Source organism: Glandiceps talaboti, chromosome 13 (genome assembly GCF_964340395.1).
Source record: "Glandiceps talaboti chromosome 13, keGlaTala1.1, whole genome shotgun sequence".
NCBI lineage: Eukaryota > Metazoa > Hemichordata > Enteropneusta > Spengelidae > Glandiceps > Glandiceps talaboti.
The window spans coordinates 8,813,368-8,833,419 of record NC_135561.1 but is presented as its reverse complement, the minus strand read 5'-3'; the positions used below and the strand labels follow the sequence as shown (position 1 = coordinate 8,833,419).

The 20,052-nt window shown below is 35.9% G+C and overlaps 1 protein-coding gene across 1 annotated transcript; it reads right to left on the bottom strand.

Annotated features, from left to right (window-relative positions):
* Positions 1 to 4,192: 4,192 nt before the first annotated feature.
* LOC144444194 (histone H5-like) lies at positions 4,193 to 4,708 on the bottom strand. The gene has a single exon (XM_078133611.1). The coding sequence runs from the start codon at positions 4,706 to 4,708 to the stop codon at positions 4,193 to 4,195; it is 516 nt and encodes a 171-aa protein (XP_077989737.1).
* Between the last annotated feature and the right edge of the window lie 15,344 nt (positions 4,709 to 20,052).

The window sequence follows — 20,052 nt, the reverse complement described above, 5'->3', positions numbered from 1 at the left end:
AATTTTGTCGGAATGTTTCTCTGAATGATGTGATGATCCCCCATCAGTGATGCAAATTTTTGTTTAAAAACATTCAACTTCACAAGTACTTGACAAGCTTGACATGTTTCTATAATCTGTAGATGAAGAATTATTGATGACAGGATAATCCTATCAGTGATGTGCTAATTAAATCTAATTGAATATTTTGAACTTCAAAATTACAACGGGTAGTGGCGCGACCTACATTTTGTCAAAGTTTTTTTTTAAGTGCATTCAGTTGTGCTGCAACACCAGTGGCATTTTAAGGAATGCACCAATTGATAGGTAGACATAATTAAATGTCAAAGATACTGAATGAGGCACGAATTTTATTTTCATTTAATATGAAAACAAAGATATTGTTTTAAAGTTGCAACTGGACCATTTGTTTGAAATCAATTTGTTAGAGATGTAATGACTTCCTCTTCTAACTTTACACAATGGGATGTATTGAGTCACCTACAGTTAACTTTGTGTGTGTAGCTGTACACATAAAGTTTGTTTTTTTAAATGTAATGAATTTGTATTTCACTGTACGGACCCTAAAACCAGTACTTTGATTCATTGACCAGAACACATTGAATTTAAACACAAAACGTAATTACAAATGAGACACATCATGAAATAATAAGGTATTATTCCCCAATATATTTCTTCGTTCAGCCAAGGAAAATACGAGTGACCTAAGGAGTCCTTATCACTACGAGTCACTAGACAAGTAGTGATAACCCTTAGGTCATGAGTATTTTCCAGCTGAATGAAGAAAAATATTGAGGAATAATAATATCATTATACCATTACCATTAATATAAAAATGAATTGGGAAAGGTAATGGTAATTATGAATGTTTTGACTCATATTTCAAACACAGCAGAACCAATGATGTAGACTAGACACACATTGTGGTGACGTAGAATAACCAGAGTATATATTCCATATTTTTTTGCTGAACCTGGCTTGTGCAAGGTGTAATATATGATACACTTACTCTTGTGACTGAAAGTATACTACCTTCAGCATATCCTAATAGTTTTTACAGATTGTTTTTAGGATTGAAATACAATATGTTCTTGGGAATTAGTGTTGGTTACATTTTCAATTGAATCAGCTGATCATATTTCATTGTAACTATTTTTCTTTTCACAAATTACGCAATGATATAACTATGCATTTTGTTGTGTATCACTTTCTTAATTATTAACTTGTAATATTAAATGAAGTAAAATTTGAGTTTAAAAGACTTGTTTAGACCTCTAGACAATCTAATTACATATGTATGAGGTGTTACAAAGAGGGCATATATAAACGTACCATTGTAAAGAACATCACCAATGGTGAAGTGTGGAAGGCTGGACAATTTCTTAGCTTCAAAAGGAATGCTCAGGTTTTGGTTGACCATTTGTGCACTGTGTATCTGTCTGTCTGTCTGTCTGTCTGTCTGTCTGTCTGTCTGTCCGTATGTCTGTCCGTCTGTCTGATTTGCTTGGTCTAGAATCCTTAAAATTATAACTGTGTCATTCATATTAAATGTCCCAATTAAAATGTTGCCCCTAGGGACAAATACGACAGTGAAAATTAAATTTTGCAATCCTCTATTTAATAATTTAGTATTTCAAATTTTGGTCTAAAACGTGTATGGTCTGAAAAGGGGTGTTGATATTTGGTCAAATTTGGTCTAAGATGGGTCTGGGAGTTAGCACATGTGGTAGTACTGACCCCACACCCCTGTATACCAGAGCTGACTGCCCCGTGGGGGGGGGGGTTCCCATCTACCATTCTATTTCTGCTTGTGTTGCAAATTTGCAAAACACGTACCTTGCGGTTATCACGCATTCACGCACAGGTCGCATATGACATGATTTACTTGTCATGGATGTCTATATTATAAATGCTCATGTAACGCTATTGAGGGGAGACAATTCCTGTCATTGTCAAGTAAATTTTCATTTCTTTATATATAATAGTTTTGAACTCACCAGTCTAGTGCAGCTTCGTTCCGTGCATGTTGCAGACGACGTGTGCTTACGTCACGAAAATAGATGTATCAAAGTGTGTCGTCACTGCTTTTGGTACAACATGTGACCACAGGCACTTGTGAGCTAATGTTCTATCCCAGGATGATAATATTCTATTCTAAGATGATCATAATTAAACAATAATGTACGCCCTCCGAGCCCATAATGGACGAAAGCAAACTTTGAACGACATAATGGGCGAGGCGACAGCCGAGCCCATTATGGAGTGCAAAGTTTGCTTGAGTCCATTATGGACTGGGAGGGCGTACATTATTGTTATTATTTTGTAGTTTTGCCAATTCCAGTGAATTTGTAGACCGAGAAACGCAAAACAACATATAATATACACAGCGCTGAACATCCTCTGCCATGTTCGGCCCGGAAGCTGAATACTAATCATAGCGACACACGTACGTACATGTACACACACATACAATGAACACTTCAATGAACTGCTGTGAACACAAATTTGTTATGCTCGTTCCGGGGCCGCGATGCCCAATAATGGAGTACATTATCAGTAATAATGTACAGCGATGACGTCACAAAATTCACTGGAATTGGTAATGCTATAATATAATACAAAATAATGACGTTATAGATATTTACGAATATTCAAAATACCGTCATCGGTGTTTGCATTGGAAATATGCTACTCTAGGATGCATGGGGTGATCATAATACAAATTATGGAGGGGGAGGGACAATTGTCAGAATCGAGTCCCGAATTCCTCCGTATGCAAGCAGGACTAGAAGGGATCATGGTGAGGCACAATTAAAAAGATATGCTAGTTTGAAAAGACGTGCTTTCAATTTGTTCTTAAAAGTTTCCAGATTTGATGACTGAAGAATTTCTTGTGGTAAGCCATTCCAAAGTTTTGGAGCACAGTTTGGAAAACCACGGCCGCCATACGTCTTGTTGTTAAATGTTGTTGAATTGAGACCAACAAGCCCTTATTAACCTAATGGAGGGAACACTGTGGTGTGTATGACTTAATCAAATCACTGATGTATGCTGGGGCTTTATTGTGTAGGGCTTTGTAAGTAAGCAGAAGAATCTTGTAATTTATATCCTGAAGCGAACTGGCAACCACTGTCGATCTTGAGGGTGAGATATGGTGAGATATAGGTATGGTGAGATATGGGTGAATTGCCTTGAACGAGTGATTATTCTAGCAGCGGTGTTCTGAGCACGTTGGAGAAAAGGGTAGTATTGGTATTTCAATTGACAGCATTATATCATTTGAAAGTATTGCTCCATCATTTGAACGTATTAATATATCGTTTGATCAGGTGCTCCTTCGAACGATAATGCACTCGGTCTCAGCTCAGGTTCTGGTGACTCCGATCCCTTCATATGTAAATCTTAATCATGTATCTTTGGCAACTCACAGTCACAATAGACTCATCATTTTTGCATGAGGCCTCACAACGATATCAGCTAATCCGATATTGATTTGCTTGGGCGGGACTTGAGCCCGCGCTTTTTTGAAATCGATTCATGCCTCTTTTTTCCAGTCGAGAAAACTGAAAGGGACCTCGGCAAGGATCAAGGATTCGACTCAGATGGCAAATGAACCAACACATCATATTTTACAGAGTTTTTGGAGGGGCCGGGGGTGGGTGGACTTGTTACGTGTACGAAACATGTATACAATTATACCATTACACTGTCATACATAGACGCATCCAACACATAAAATTTTCATATATAAAAGTGGTTTTAATCTGTGAAAGTCTGAAATATAGATACGTTCGACATAACATAGAAGTCATTATTCAAAAAATGACGGAATAAATTACAGATATGCATGTTTACGATTGAAAATGTTTCTGTTCATTTTCCCAGTCAACCAAGTCCTAAACATTCTTAGGTATATAACTGAAAAAAAACGAACAAAATCTGGAGCATATATAAAATAAATAGTATTTACAAGATATTTAGTCCACGATTGGAGGGTGTACTATAAAGTCCTTTGACATCGTTGAAATAAACGGAATTGAATATCAATCCAAATAGAATCCTGAGATCTTCACGAGTCAAAAACAGCTACAAGTAACAAGATATATATAGTCTGATATAAAAATGTACTGTATAATTTTATAGGTGAAACTAAAAACACGTCAAAAGTCTCTTGTATCATATCAATGTTAATTTACTTCTTGGCTGGTTTCTTTGCTGCGGCCTTCTTTTTGGGAGCGGCTTTCTTGGCTGCTGGTTTCTTGGCTGCCTTGGGTTTTGCTGCTTTCTTTGCCTTTGGTTTGGCTGCCTTGGGTTTAGCTGCTTTCTTTGCCTTTGGTTTCTTTGCCTTTGGTTTCTTTGCCTTCTTGACTTTCTTTGCCTTCTTTGGTTTCTTTGCTTTGGGCTTCTTTGGTTTCTTTGCCTTGGGCTTCTTAACCTTCTTCTTTTCTCCAAGTTTGAAGCTGCCGTTTGCGCCCTTGCCCTTGGTTTGTTTCAGGGCTCCTTTGGCTGCCATACGTTTGAGCGCCAATTTAACTTGAACGCCGACATTATCGCCAACTTTGTAGTTGGCACTGATGTATTTCACGATGGCTTGACGTGAAGAACCACCACGCTCTTTCAGAGATTCGATAGCTTTGGCGATCATCTCACTGTATTTGGGATGAGCGGCTGGTGCCTTTGGCTTGCTTGGTTTCTTTGCATCGACCATGGTGAAAGTTTCGATAGTTATCGTGTCTAGCGTAGCTTAGAGACAGATGAATAGGAATGAATGAAGGCGCAAGACACACAAATAAATATACATATTGCGAACGTCTGAGGAAACACCGTAATTATTTCAAAGAGACCGATACGAAAATGGCAGCTTGAGTGTAGCTATGTGCTAGTTACCACATTTATATGAAGAATATTGACTATCAAGCCCCATTACATTAAAAAGTTTCCCCCCTAATTTCAAAGAGGAGAAAACGCCCTTTCATATGGTGTATGAAGTGATCAATTCTGTAGAATATTGTTGGAAAGCGGGCAATATTTTTTGCGAATGCCAGTTAACGTCGGAATGGGTTTCTTAAACTTCGTATACATAGATTACATACAAATGTACGTGCGAACGTACGTACGTACATACATACATACATACATACATACATACATACATACATACATACATACATACATACATACATACATACATACATACATACATACATACATACATACATACATACACACACACACACATACATACATACATACATACATACATACATACATACATACATACATACATACATACATACATACATACATACATACATACATACATGTATGAACGTACGTACGTATGTATCATGCAAATCCATCATGCAAAGTAACTTTTGATAAATAGCGGACAAAGTTATTTCCTTATTAGAATACAAATTGCTCCTAGCGGAAAGAAAATGTCAACTTCCTTCAAAACATGTGGTGGTGAACATTACGATACTAAAGGGGTCGTAAGAGTTTGTTTTTATTTCAAAATGACCAGTGTAGATATGGAAAGGTTTCCATAGAATGATTTGAACACTTAGTAATTACAATCTACCCCAATTCATTAACTTTCAATGAGTTACTGGGGGGGGGGGAGACATGATTTCATTTGTTTTTGACAGATTCATAATGTTGACGATCGGGTGTAGTTCCTGTGTTGGTAAACCTCAGTCCTATCTCAGTGAATGTAAGCCTAGCCTATATTATAGTCTTTGGCTGAACGTGTTTAATTTCGTTTTACTCAGGCTAATTACGTCACTCCTGAACGTTTTTATTGATTTTCGTTGAATTAGGATTCTGACTGGGATTAGCGTCACACAGTAACTTTTATGTTTTACGCATAATTTTTCCGACATATACCGATATATAGGCCTAAATCCGACACCATAATGTCCTAGCTGATATTAATCGGTTGCACAACTATATCTAGTAATTGAAAGGACGAACAAGAATATAAGGATTGTATATGATGTTTTGTGTGTCCAAAGGATCGGGGGAGAGGATATGGAGAGGGTCATTTTAATTTTTTTTAATTTTTGTTCGCCCTTCCAAGGATGAGCGAATATTAAAAAACAAATTAAATGTCTGTTAGCTAGATAGCGGAAATAGTAGCGTTAGTTTTTTAAGTCTATGGGTAGGCTAGCCCCTAGGATACCGTCCCGAGAATCTCACTATCTAGTAGTCATTCCACATACATATCATGTGCACACGATACGAACTCTGTACACACGTGATTAGATATATGCACGTACAGTGTCATGCTCTCCCATAGAGTGTACATTGTAAATTATTGTGTAATCAATGTATTAAAAACACGTTCTACAGTGGATAACTCACGGTAAAGAAATTAACGCTTATTGATTTTCTGTACTGGACTGTAACATATGGTCGTAGGTGGCGCGCTGACACAGAGCTGTATCATCTCTATATCTGTCGTGGCGATATATAGGACGACTATTGAAGGAGATTTCGGAATCATATAATAAATATTAATGTCCGCTAAGGCCCATGGGACATAGTGCACCACTAAAAGAACACTGGAGGTGAAAAAATAGACTGTCGACAGTCGCTCGTGCCTTTTTTGCCACGTTTCATCTAAAACAAAGTTGTCGCCTCGCTCCGTAGCACTGCATACTACGTATTGATAGGAACTGCGATTGCCGAAGGCACGAAGTGTGAGTGCCGAAGGCCTCCGGCACTCGGTTATAGTATTGCTCCGGATCGGAGCAAGGCAACGACTTTAGTTTTAGCAAAAAGGCACGAACGACTGTCGACAGTCTAGTGAAAGAATTGCAATTTAATATTCCGAGGGAAATTTAGGTGATGTGAAATCATTAATTGACGTTCTAGTACCCAAAGTTCGTGAAAATACATTTTAAATTATTTCCTGGGGTGACGTTCCTCTGTAGTGTGTTACAGTTATAATAATAAGTGCGTTAGAAACTTGTGTTTATACGCATGGGTGATTTGTGCAATGTATATCCCAAATGGCAGAAAACATGATGAAAACTCATCACTAGCAGTTTCCTCATATACTGAGAATAATCGAATCGTTGTTTTATGTACGTATCTTATTTTGAAAATGAAATGAAATGAAATGAAATGAAATGAAATGAAATGAAATGAAATGAAATGAAATGAAATGAAATGAAATGAAATGAAATGAAATGAAATGAAATGAAATGAAATGAAATGAAATGAAATGAAATGAAATGAAATAAAATAAAATAAATAAAATGAAATGAGATCAAATCAAATCAAATCAAAACAAAACAAATGAATGACATTTATTTCACCAGATAACAAAAATAAAAAATCACCCAAGTATAATAATTCCTATAGACTCCGCTTACACCAAATTACCTTGATGACTGTCATACTCAGCGTATACCACATTGCCATACTAGTATTTAAAGTTGAGACAAATATTAAAGAACAGTTAGGAGACACAAAATTACGAAAGCCGTAGAGGGACTTCAGAAGTCAGAAGTCGGAAGTCAGAAGAAGTCAGAAGTCAGAAGTCAGAAGTCGGAAGTCAGAAGTCAGAAGTCCCTTCACGGCTTTCGTACAAAATACTGTAATCACATTATCTGTAAATTGTATTGATTGACCACATTACATAGCACTGCCTTGTTGCTTATCATGGTACTGGTATACATCGGGGTAAATAGTCCGAATTGTGATCTGATGAGGTCACTCCTTCTATAGTACCTACAATCCCAAGAGACACGGATCCATAAGTGTTAACGTTTAATAGCTATGGTACAAGTAGTGTTTGTGGTGCTTCAATAGGTATTCATACCATAGAACTCGTCGCCTATGGCAACTGCCCCTTTGTTTAGCAAGTCGGAACTATATGTTGAAATAATAAAGCTATGTTACTGTAGGTGCTTGTCTGTGTTGAACAATCGGTGTAAGCAACAGTAGATACAATGAATAACCACGACAGTATACGTATGTACCAGTGAAATAATGCCTTCATAGAAACACAGGGGACATAAAACACCTTATTTAATGTAATTGATTACCAGAAACGGGTTTTCTCTGGACAGCAGTCCTACCTACATGTAAGCCAAAGCTTGGAGTCAAAGTCTGGAATTATAAGACGAAGTTCATTACCAGACAGGATTACCAAAAGTAAGTGTAACCACGTAGACCCTCTAGCAACGTGGTGGTGGTGGTGGTGGTGGTGGTGGTGGTGGTGGTGGTGGTGGAGGTGGGTCTATGGTGTAACTTTATATTCAATATTTCAATATTCACTTGTGGGAAGATTTGCGGTTCCATTGAATAGAAGTCAAATTCATAGCAAGTCAGTTTGAAAACGTAGAACGTAAAACACTTCAATGTATTGATAAAAATGACATGTAAAATATAAAGGAATTTTTTTCTTATCTTGCTTTGATTGTTTAGTTAAAATCAATTAAGTATATGTTTAAATACTTCTACTTTTTTAAATAGTTCAAAAGGGTGAGGAAGGGGTTGTTTGTCAACACCAACGGTTGCCATGTAGTGTTGTTTATTTCAGGCTTTATGGGTCGGTGGTTAAAGTATCATAAACACAAATATAAATGGACTTAGAAACACAAACCCAAATGGACTTACAAACACAAACAAAAACTTAGAAACACATACCCAAATGGACTTAGAAACACAAACCCAAATGGACTTAGAAACCCAAACAAAAACTTAGAAACACAGACCAAAATGGACTTAGAAACACAAACCCAAATGGACTTCGACACACAGACACAAACTTAGAAACACAAACATAAAACCAAACTGTCTCCATGCCAACATTTTTATATTTTGACTGAAATTACTCTTGAACTTGATTTTCAACCACACTTTAACCCTTTAATATCACCAGTTATTCGTTTACGAAGCAACCAATTGTAGAAACAATCGTCATTGTGTTGTATTGCTCTTTGAACTTGTTAGTGTTCCCTCAGTAGCCACACACATATATTTTCAAAGCGTTCAAAGGTCATATCTCTATTGTTACACTCGTCATGCTTGATTATATGTGTATGTATCGTTGCGAGAATGACTTCTTTAACAACCGACAATTGTCTTCGCTTGAATAGTTTAAAGTATGGCAGCACCAGTGTTATTTCCAGTGTTTCTTCCATAGGGCCGGGGTGCGTAATATTTCTTAGATTGTGTTTTCCTTGTCTACAGGCGAAACATAACATATTGACTTGAATATATTTCTCTATTTATGGAAAGAAATAATAAAGTTATCTTACAGTATTGATACATTTGTAGTACCATGATTCGTGTGATATTATACTTAGGAAAACTACAGTATAAACAATAGTACTTGCCCGTTTAGTTTGTCGAATCAATCAACTTTTTTTTAAGTAGGGGGACGAAATTCGCACAAGACGTCTTTTACTGAGTGTGTCGAATTGTATATATCTTTACATAACCGTGATACATACTAGTAAAACCATTTGGTGTCTCACAGCTTCTTTCAATTCATCGAGAACTATTTCTTTTACATTGTTTTCATTAACGACATGTACTCACCTGGCAGCAAAAGAAATAAAGAATGAATGAACAACAAGAGAATAAAAATGGATATCCTAGGAAGAGTACTGATAATTTATATTTATCCCAAACTGACATTGCACAATATCAACAAAGATCGCAAGGTAGGTTTACTACAAGTAAATTCCGACTTACATCTGTGATTTTATAAACATTGGCTTTGTACGTGCCAGCTTTTTGAATGACTATCGTTTATTACATTTCTGATGAAATGTAGATATTAAGGGATAAACCATTTGATGTGGGAGGGGGCAGAGACATACCAACGCGGGAAATTCACATTTGTGAGTAGATTCTTACATCACAGCATTTTTTAAACACCTGCAGCGCCGAGCTGTTCCATTGGTTTTGACGAGACCTTACACAGACTGTAAGATAAGTCGTGTCGTTCCGCCCTCAGCATGCAAAGGAAGGGTTGACCGATGTGTGAGGGCGCCCCGTAACTGCACTGCCTACAGACGAGACCTTACATTGTCAAACGATGTTATATTTTACACCATGAGTTTTAAACCGGTTATATAGTAAGCCCAAATGTTTTATATAAACATGTCACTCGAAAACTATGTTGAACTTAGTAACTCATCCATTGCTCTGTTTTTTGCTCTTTTTTTTCTTTCATATTGCCCCCTCAAGAAGAAGGTATACCAGTAGACAATGATATTGATATCATTTCATCACTTTCATATGAATCTGATCACAATGCTGAGAATGGGAACGAATCTATACCAAAAGTACTTGCTGATGTGATATCATTGACTCCTAAAAAACGTGAGACAGTCGTAAAAATAAACAACTCCCTACGCACGCTTCGTTTATTGAAAACAGAGTGGCAAAACTTCATTTCGACGAACCTTACAAAGTTTCTAAAAGAAATGACGATTGCAATAAAAAAGAAGGTGGTTTTCGTGGATAAGCGAGTAGAAAAGTCGTATCAACTTGAAAAGGTGAGGAGAGAAGCACCCCGCAAAAGGCTTAGCGTCAAAGCGGTAACCGAATTTACACATATCTATGACAAGGTAACAGATCTCACCAAGACAATCAACAAGGCATTACAGGAGATTGATTCACAACTGGATGACTTGAAACTACAAATACCGATGAAAGGTGGTAGACGTCGCAGATCAGTAGCTAACATCCATAAAGACATTAAGGACAATTCTGAAAGTTCTCACAGGCTGAAATCAAAATGTGGTGGAATTCTTAGTGCTGTTGCCGTCATCTTTGATAATATTGAAGACAGACTTAACCAAGTTATTGATGTACATGGTCTTGGGCAGCTGATTTCTTGGGTAGAAGACGAAGAACCATGTGAGTAAAACTTTCAGATTGTCTATTACTTGCACTGAAGTTTGGTGGTGTAAGACTGTAGCAAACACTGACTGTGATGATGATTAAATTGGTCAATAAAGTAGAGAGATTCGACAAAGCATTGATCGGATTTTTTGTATTAAAATGAGTTCCAAAACTATCTCTGTATATAGTCATAAATAATGTTACTCACATTCTTTAGATTGTTAGCTAGCCCTACTTCTACCCACACACGTCATGCAAACAGGGCTAGTTATTAGCAAGTAATTTATTCAGGTGTCTCACCAGATATAGAAACGCTTTGTTGTGTATAGAGGATATAGCTCAGTATAGCTGAGTTGGTTTGGGGATGAGAATGAAGGTGTCGTAAATGTGACAGGTCCCAGTTGGTCCCTCTATGTCGGCCGAACTACGATACTGACAGAATAATATTTCGGCTAGTGATCAGTCCGTAGGGAAGGTGACTTGTGTGTGTGTGTGTGTGTGTGTGTGTGTGTGTGTGTGTGTGTGTGTGTGTGTGTGTGTGTGTGTGTGTGTTTCATCACGAAAATCATCAATTTTATAGTTATTCATACAATTTGCATATTTTAGTTAGCATACAGGACGACCTGGAAACTCTGATGAAGAGACTTGAAGCTGAAGCTGGAAAATTAACAGAGGAAGACAAGGCTAACACCACGCAAGCCGCAAAACTCCTCGCAGTAGCTTATCTAAACCGAAATGGTGGGTTCTTAAATGTAGAACGTGGTGATGTCAGTGTACTTGTTCCACAGCTTAGTAAGGAGGAGCTAGATCCGGATGACGAAGATCCAGAAAGTAATAGCCAATCAGATATCAAATCAAGAGTGATGCTTTCTTTAGAAAGTGATACTGCGAGAAAACTAAAGAAAACAAGAAAGCCGAAAAGACATCATGCATCAGTCACTCCAACAGTGCGCATTTCTAGTAACAAAGGGAACAAAGCCGTCACCTTTGATGAACCAGTACTGTTGACACTACCCCATTGTGTTGAAGACCCTAAAAAGTGGAAGTTTCAACTCGCTGTAAGCAATCATGAAATCGGAAAAGCAAGCTCCTGGAAAGTAATAGATGAGAAGGATGTCCAAGTCCTGGTGATTGATCATAAACCAGTAGATCCTATGGATACAGAGAATAGAAACGAAGACGAGGTTGATGATAAACTAACTGTTTTCATCGAGAAACCAGGCACCTATAAAATCGTTGCCGTACCAAAAGATGACAGTCAACCTGATATGTCTGTCTGCTTTAGTACGTTCCATTCACGAAGCAAAGATGGCGAGTACTCCACCAAGTTCAGACTTCATTGCTACCAGAATACCATCGCCCATGAATCGGTATGCTCGTAGTTGATCTTTTAGTCGATACAAATATTATTTGATATGATTCAATATGATGTGTATGATGTATGCTTCCAGGAGGAGAGTAATGTTCGAAGTAATTGAGTTTATTGTGATTTCTTTCTGTGGATCCGTTTATCCGCCCATATGCTTCATTGCAGTATCAATATTATTGGTATCAGTAATACTACCACAGTTCAGATTTACTATCTCGCGATACTCTCAGTGATCAGAAAAGCTTTGTACCAGAGTCTTCATATGTCACGTGTCCTCCGTCACTCTTAGAGGGGAACGCCATGTCACACCAGGTAATAGACATTCATGAATATTGCATCCTGGAGAGAGTCATTTCATGGTTCTATATCACCTACATTACGCGCAATTTCAGAGAAACATCAAGTTTAACAAAGGTCTCCAAATGGGAACTTCGGAGCGACTTCAAATGGATGTTACTCTGGCATCGCATGTGATGAAGGTACATGATGTAAAACCCTGACATAACTCGTCAGAACCCAAAGTTATTGAAAATGCATTACCTCGAGTGGAGTTCCCCTTAAATTTACCCTTTGATTGGTCTTTTGACTAAACTTATCTCTTACTCAATGTTACAGAAGGCCAAATTCTACGAAGAGAATAAATACAATGGTGAAATGTGCGTGTCTGTTGCTATGCAGATATCACGTGATGGTGGAGATATCAAGTACAAGCTGGAAAAGATGTCAAAGGAATGGCAATGTCTTGACAATAAGGTTGGTAAAGCATATGTTACTGAAGCCAGTTTGCCAAGGCACGCAATCAATAATATCATTGCTTTATTCCATGCTCCATATCTGTGTTCAGTCAGGATTTCCGGTCTTGGAAGGATCACATTTTGACACCACGAAATAAGGCACTGTTTATCCAAAATAAAGGTACCGAGTAAATACATTGCCATAGCCACATACTTAGTACTCTGAAAACATAAAAGTATCGGCAGTGTGATACATACATACATACATACATACATACATACATACATACATACATACATACATACATACATACATACATACATGCATACATGCATACATGCATCCATGCATGCATGCATGCATGCATACATACATACATACATACATACATACATACATACATACATACACACACACATACACACATACATACATACATACATACATACATACATACATACATACATACATACATACATACATACATACATACATACATACATACATACATACATACATACATACACACATACATACATACACACATACATACATACACACTTACATACATACATACATACATACATACATACATACATACATACATACATACATACATGCATACATACATACATACATACATACAGACAGACACATACACACATACATACATACATACATACATACATACATACATACATACATACATACATACATACATACATACATACACACATACACACACATACATACATAAACATACATACATACATACATACATACATACATACATACATACATACATACATACATACATACATACACACACACACATACATACATACATACATACATACACACATACATACATACATACATACATACATACATACATACATACATACATACATACATACATACATACATACATAGGCTGTCGTGAGCGTAAATAAGGCTGAAAGCGTAATTTTTTACTGTTACAGTTTTGGAACAACGATTTATCCATTTCATTTCAATGATATAATGTCTTTTTTGGCTTGCTAGGATTTCCAGTTCGCCCTTCAGAATATTATGGGAATAGTCGACGGAAGAGGATATTATCATACCCATGTCATGGAAATAAACAGGGAAATAGTTGACAACACGGAACTATCGGTAGATGTACATATTAAGCAACAAAGAGGGATAACTGTGAAACACCGTCAAATGTGGGATCAAAGGGTAAGTTCATGTCTAGTCAAACAAGTTCAACAATAACACATAACCGAAGGCAATATTTAACACTTATTGCCTGGCTACGAGGGCCCTAGAAGACTTATATTACCCCCAAAGTCTATTATGTTGCAATTAAACTTATTTCCCAAGGCTGACAGATGAACACAGTACGTATACATACATACATACATACATACATACATACGTACGTACGTACGTACGTACGTACGTACGTACGTACGTACGTACGTGCATGCATGCATGCATGCATGCATGCATGCATGCATGCATACATACATACATACATACATACATACATACATACACACACACACACACACACACACATACATACATACATACATACATACATACATACATACATACATACATACATACATACATACATACATACATACATACATACATACACACACACACACATACATACATACATACATACATACATACATACATACATACATACATACATACATACATGTCACCAACCAACAGCTATAATTGATAATACCTCGAGCACCGTTTTACCTTGAAATATGTACTATTCTAGTTTAGTTCTCAAAGATTTCGTATTATATTAAAGTTTATTGTTTATGCTCTCCGCAGAGGGAGGCTGGTCAAGGTGGTGAAGATGACGTGTTTTCAAAGTACGAGACACAGCTAGTAGCAACACCGACAACTCGTCAAGTACTGCCAATGAAACAGTTCAATGAACTTTGTAATCTTCTATGTGTAGAAAGAATAGAAGGCGATTGGCGGACACTAGCTTACACTTACGGGTTAACGGAGGTTCGCTCCATTGAGGCTATGACGACAAGACAAGAACCAATTAAATCACTTCTACTGTACATCATATGCAGGGGTTTTGATTCTAAATATACACCGATCAAAATCAGGGAAAATCTCAGAAACTACATGGAAAGAATAGGGCACCATGCTGCGAGATTAGTATTGGATAGTATCACTGTCCTGAAAAGAGAACAAATTCCACTCGTTGCTGATATCATCAAAGATAAATGGAGAGATGTTGGTAGGAGATTAACATGGGGTTCAGATGCACGGGCTGGCGTTGAAATGCAGGCAGAACGAAATAATGATAACATGGAAGCAGCGGAATACATGTTAGAAAGCTGGGTCCATGTCGTTACTGAGTTGGAGAAAAGACCAACATTGTTAGTATTCATAGAAGCTATCGATAAAGTTGATAAGAAGCTGCGGGTAGAATGTGAACAAGTACTGCTTTAATTAAGTTACATTATCAAACTCGATAACGAGAACTTAATTTACGTTCAAGCATTTGTATTGATGTATTGAAATATTGGTAAATGAACATGGAGAATGAAGATGCTTCAATATTAATTTTAAGAAACCGTGACAAAACTGTTAAAGGGATCCGCTTTGAATTCCGAAATAATCTGTCTGGAAGCTGGTAAAATGGACTGGAATAGTGTGAACATTGGAACTTTATTTATACAAAGACAGCTACTAGCTGTAAGGTGTACAGCAACCAAGGGGTTAATGATATAACAAATCAATTTTGATTTTTTTTTTAAAAAGAGAAAAAAAGGGAAGAAATATAGAAGAAAAAAGAAGAAAAGTTTATTTCACATCAATTGGCAGCTTAAAAAAGAAAAAAAGTTTGTTTCGTATCATTTTTGCATTGCGTTTTGATTTTTAAAAAAAGAAAAACAAGAAAATAAAAAAGTTTATTTCTCTTCTTTTTTCCTTTTTAAAAATATTTTTCTTCCTTTTTTTTCTTTAAAAAAAAATCAAAATTGATTTGTGGTATCATGGGCCTCTCAGTTGCCGTACAGGGTATGGTGACAGTTATTCTAAATATTATAGTAACATTTTAGTATAATATCACACCCCACCATAAGACATGTTGTTTTTCTTTGTTTTGTTTCATTTATCTTCATAAAAACGTGAAGATTGTCATCGATTCAAGGCAAGGAACTCATATCGTAAGTTAATAACCCAACAGCATTTTAGATGTTAACCTATATATTTAAAAGACACATGAATGTATGCGATATGACGACATAAGTCATAACTTAATTTGAAATCTGATGTCTTCATCAAATAGTTCCTAATACACATGTACGTTAATCATATATTATTACTAGTATGTTACAACCACTATAGTGAAAATGTACAGACACACATGTAAATAGTATTATGTTTTTAGATCTGGAAACGAAATTATTATTGTTATTATTACTTGGTCATCTGGTTAAAAAATCAGACATTGTTTTCATATAAACACATGTCATTTTATTGCAGTTCAAAGGTCAAAGGCCTAAAATACAAATACAAATACAAATACAAATACAAATACAAATACAAATACAAATACAAATACAATACAAATGCAAATGCAAATGCAAATGCAAATGCAAATACAAATGCAAATGCAAATGCAAATACAAATGCAAATGCAAATGCAAATACAAATGCAAATGCAAATGCAAATGCAAATACAAATACAAATACAAATACAAATACAAATACAAGCTTACATAAACAACAATCCGTTACAGTTCCATTAGATTATTTGCTTCTGTCCTGATTCTTAATGGGTGATAAATAAAGGCAATAAGTCTCTGTATTTCATCCGCTTGATCACATGGTTATAGTTGTGTACATTATTTTCAAAAGATGGCGGATTGTAGAAATAATATGGGATGTATTTTTATCTGATGTGTATAAAAAAAAACAAATTTTAAAAGGAAAGGGGTGTATATTAGCTTTCATGTCATAATTTTACAGTTGAACCATGTTGTAATCATTGCTGGTTAATGAGTAATAATGTACGATTTAGCCAAAATAGAGACATTATGAATATATGTATATCACCCATAAGAGAAAAATACAATGTTGTTATCATTCGCCGTTGTTGATGTGTGGACGAAAATCAATCAATCTTATTAAAGTTGTACAATCTGAGAGTATAAGCTTTTTACTCTAGTGAAAATATTTACAAATAAGTTCGACGAAACTATTCTAGTATACTGTTAATCGATACATGCTTTCAACGGTGTTACAGTTTGAGCTCTGGTATTGTTAGAACTGTTGATTGCATAGTAGGGACTTCCTGTGCATTTTGAAAAAAAACCCTTCAGCTGGCGGAAGGAGAATCAGGAGAGCCAGAAGATGAGAACATGGATCGAACAAAAAGTGTCAACCAATGAACTTGCTTCATTGGTTGACTTGCCGACCGCCATTGATGACGTCAGAAATAATGTCAAAGTTCGCATTGAAAAAAAATATTGAAAATTGGCTGAAGGTTGCGAAATTTTCAAAAACAAATCATTCACTTTACTAGATTAAGTTGATGAGACCCATTGAAATTACAACTATTGAATGAACTTTTTATTTTCAATTAAAGATATCAAATATCGATCATAATTTCAACATAATTTTTCAGATCCTGTACTAAATGTAATTTTGATGGTTAGTAAACATATCGCATTTCTATAGTGGCCTAGCGTGTTAGTATGAAGGTGTCACCGATGCAGTCAAACACAACTTAGCTCCTATCCTTATCACTATTTTCATTTCATCTTTCATTTCCTCTTTATTTCCTTGACTTATATATTTCGTTTATGATTTGAGAACAGTATAGTTTCTTACTGTAAGGAGTGATATTAATAAAACATATTGCATATTGATATTTTCTATTCAGAAATACATAACCAAGGACAATGTGTTGGCAACGTAACTTATGACACGAAACAAAATTGACGTCACTAGACCAAACACTATATTAGTTTGTGTATATGTTTGTTAGTTCGTGCATAGACAGTGAGAACTTCTCCACTGTCTCTAGTTCGTGTTGTGTTTTATTACTTCTAATCTTCGCTCGTTCTTTTTGTTGTAAATATATGTAAAAAAAATTATTTACCACCATGTGTAATTCTTGTACCAATACATAGTCTACCGAGAATGTGACTTTGTGCATATGTACAGTAACTGTTCGTTTAAAAATAAAGTTATATAAACTTATGTTTACATTGTATCGTTGCGCGCGGTGATCTCGTTCAGTGATAAACTGCTACCGTTGAGTGTTACCAAAGTGTCACGTGACGATGTAATCTACGTCTATACCACAGGGGCTCACGCTTAGTTTGTTATGTTTACAAAAACAAACAAAATAAACAAAAACATATAAACATTGACAAACATGAACGACAGGTAATTACAAACCAATATCGACAAATGTTTCTATATATGATGTGGTCACTGTAGATACACACCTTCACTCTGTCCTTCAAGTTTGTCACTATTTATATGTTTTTCTTTATTTTCTTTCATTTTTTTTCTGTGTTTTCGTAAACATAAAAACCTACCCAGCCTGATCCTATGCCCTTGGGTTTAGAAAGATATCCTTAATTGATAAGGCTAATAGGATTTAGTGGTGCAATGATGTTTTGCTGACCTTTAACGCCATCACCTAGCTCGTCTTCTAGGAAAAGATTTGTATTAAATTCTACGAACGTGTGCATAGGCAAACAAGATTTAACCATTCAATTTCATTATCATTCTACACTAGCATTTTACTGTCTGACAAAAACATGGAAATATGGAGATAGGACAGATAAAAAACCCACTTTATATTGTAAAATTGATGTAAAGAAAGACATGCACTAGGCAAGACATTTTCAAATGCATTTGTGGATAAAGATCGCATCTATGATTATAGTTTTCAATACAGTTTAACTATGAGCCAACATACTACATGAAAATTCGATATCTAAGAGAACTGAAAACGTTTATGTATTCACATACGCTCTACGACCAAAATCCGAAACGTCAGTAAGGTTGTTGTGAAGTCATGATCGTCAAATGGTGTGACGGAGGTCGACTGCATGAGAGATGCATGATTAGGTCACAGTCTTCAGTGATAGTCCGAGTCTAATTCATGAATATGTAAATACGTAGCCTCAATGAATATGTAGCCTAAGACCACTATAGTGGTCTGAGATGTAGCATATAACATGCGTACTTGTGTCAAACAGCTTTACGTCAACATGCAACAGCTAGCTAGATGCATTGATTAGGTCATGATTGATGTAATAACAATGTTTTAAAGTAAAATGCGCCTTGTAAATAAAATGTTTAAACATTTGCTGTTATTTGTTCAAGAAAACTCCAACCTATTCTCAGTTAAAATCAAGAAACAAAACATAGAGGTCAAAATGTTATCAATTTTAAGCCATTTTAGAATCCAATATGGCCGCCATCCAATATGGCCACCGAATACTGTGTTAATGTTAACTCTATCGGAAAATATAAGCGTGTTGATTTCCTTGAAAACCATTGGTGGACCCAAAAATTTCTTTTATTATTTCAAAAGGACCAAAAGCAACTTTCATGTGTGGAGAGATTGTACAAACTTCGATATTCAGGAAAATTTGTCCCCATGGCACATATTGCCCATTATTATTAAGACGTTATTGGTCATAGAGTGCACTGAAGTCATGTGTCAAATCACCACTACACCATTGCATATGTCGAAATTCACAAAGTAACAGATACATTGGAAATAAAAATTAAAATATTTATTGATTTTCAGATTCAGTAATTATACAAATAAGAAGGGTTTGTTACCAACTAAACAGACAGCTATCAAGAAATGTACCTAAATTATAATACACGTATTGTAATATCTGCTATAATTTGTCATTTTGATCATGAAAGGTTTTATTTAATTTTGTCTGATTGGATTCATGGAAATTGGTTGTGTGATTGAATACAGAATACAATAGCGATTGTTTAAATTTGTTCTACTTAATATCTGGTAATTTCCGCTGATTTCGACGTAAACAGGAAAAGTATATATA

Bases quoted from the DNA above. Each gene is read 5' to 3' on its own strand.
- LOC144444194 (XM_078133611.1), bottom strand. From the start codon at position 4,708: ATGGTCGATGCAAAGAAACCAAGCAAGCCAAAGGCACCAGCCGCTCAT.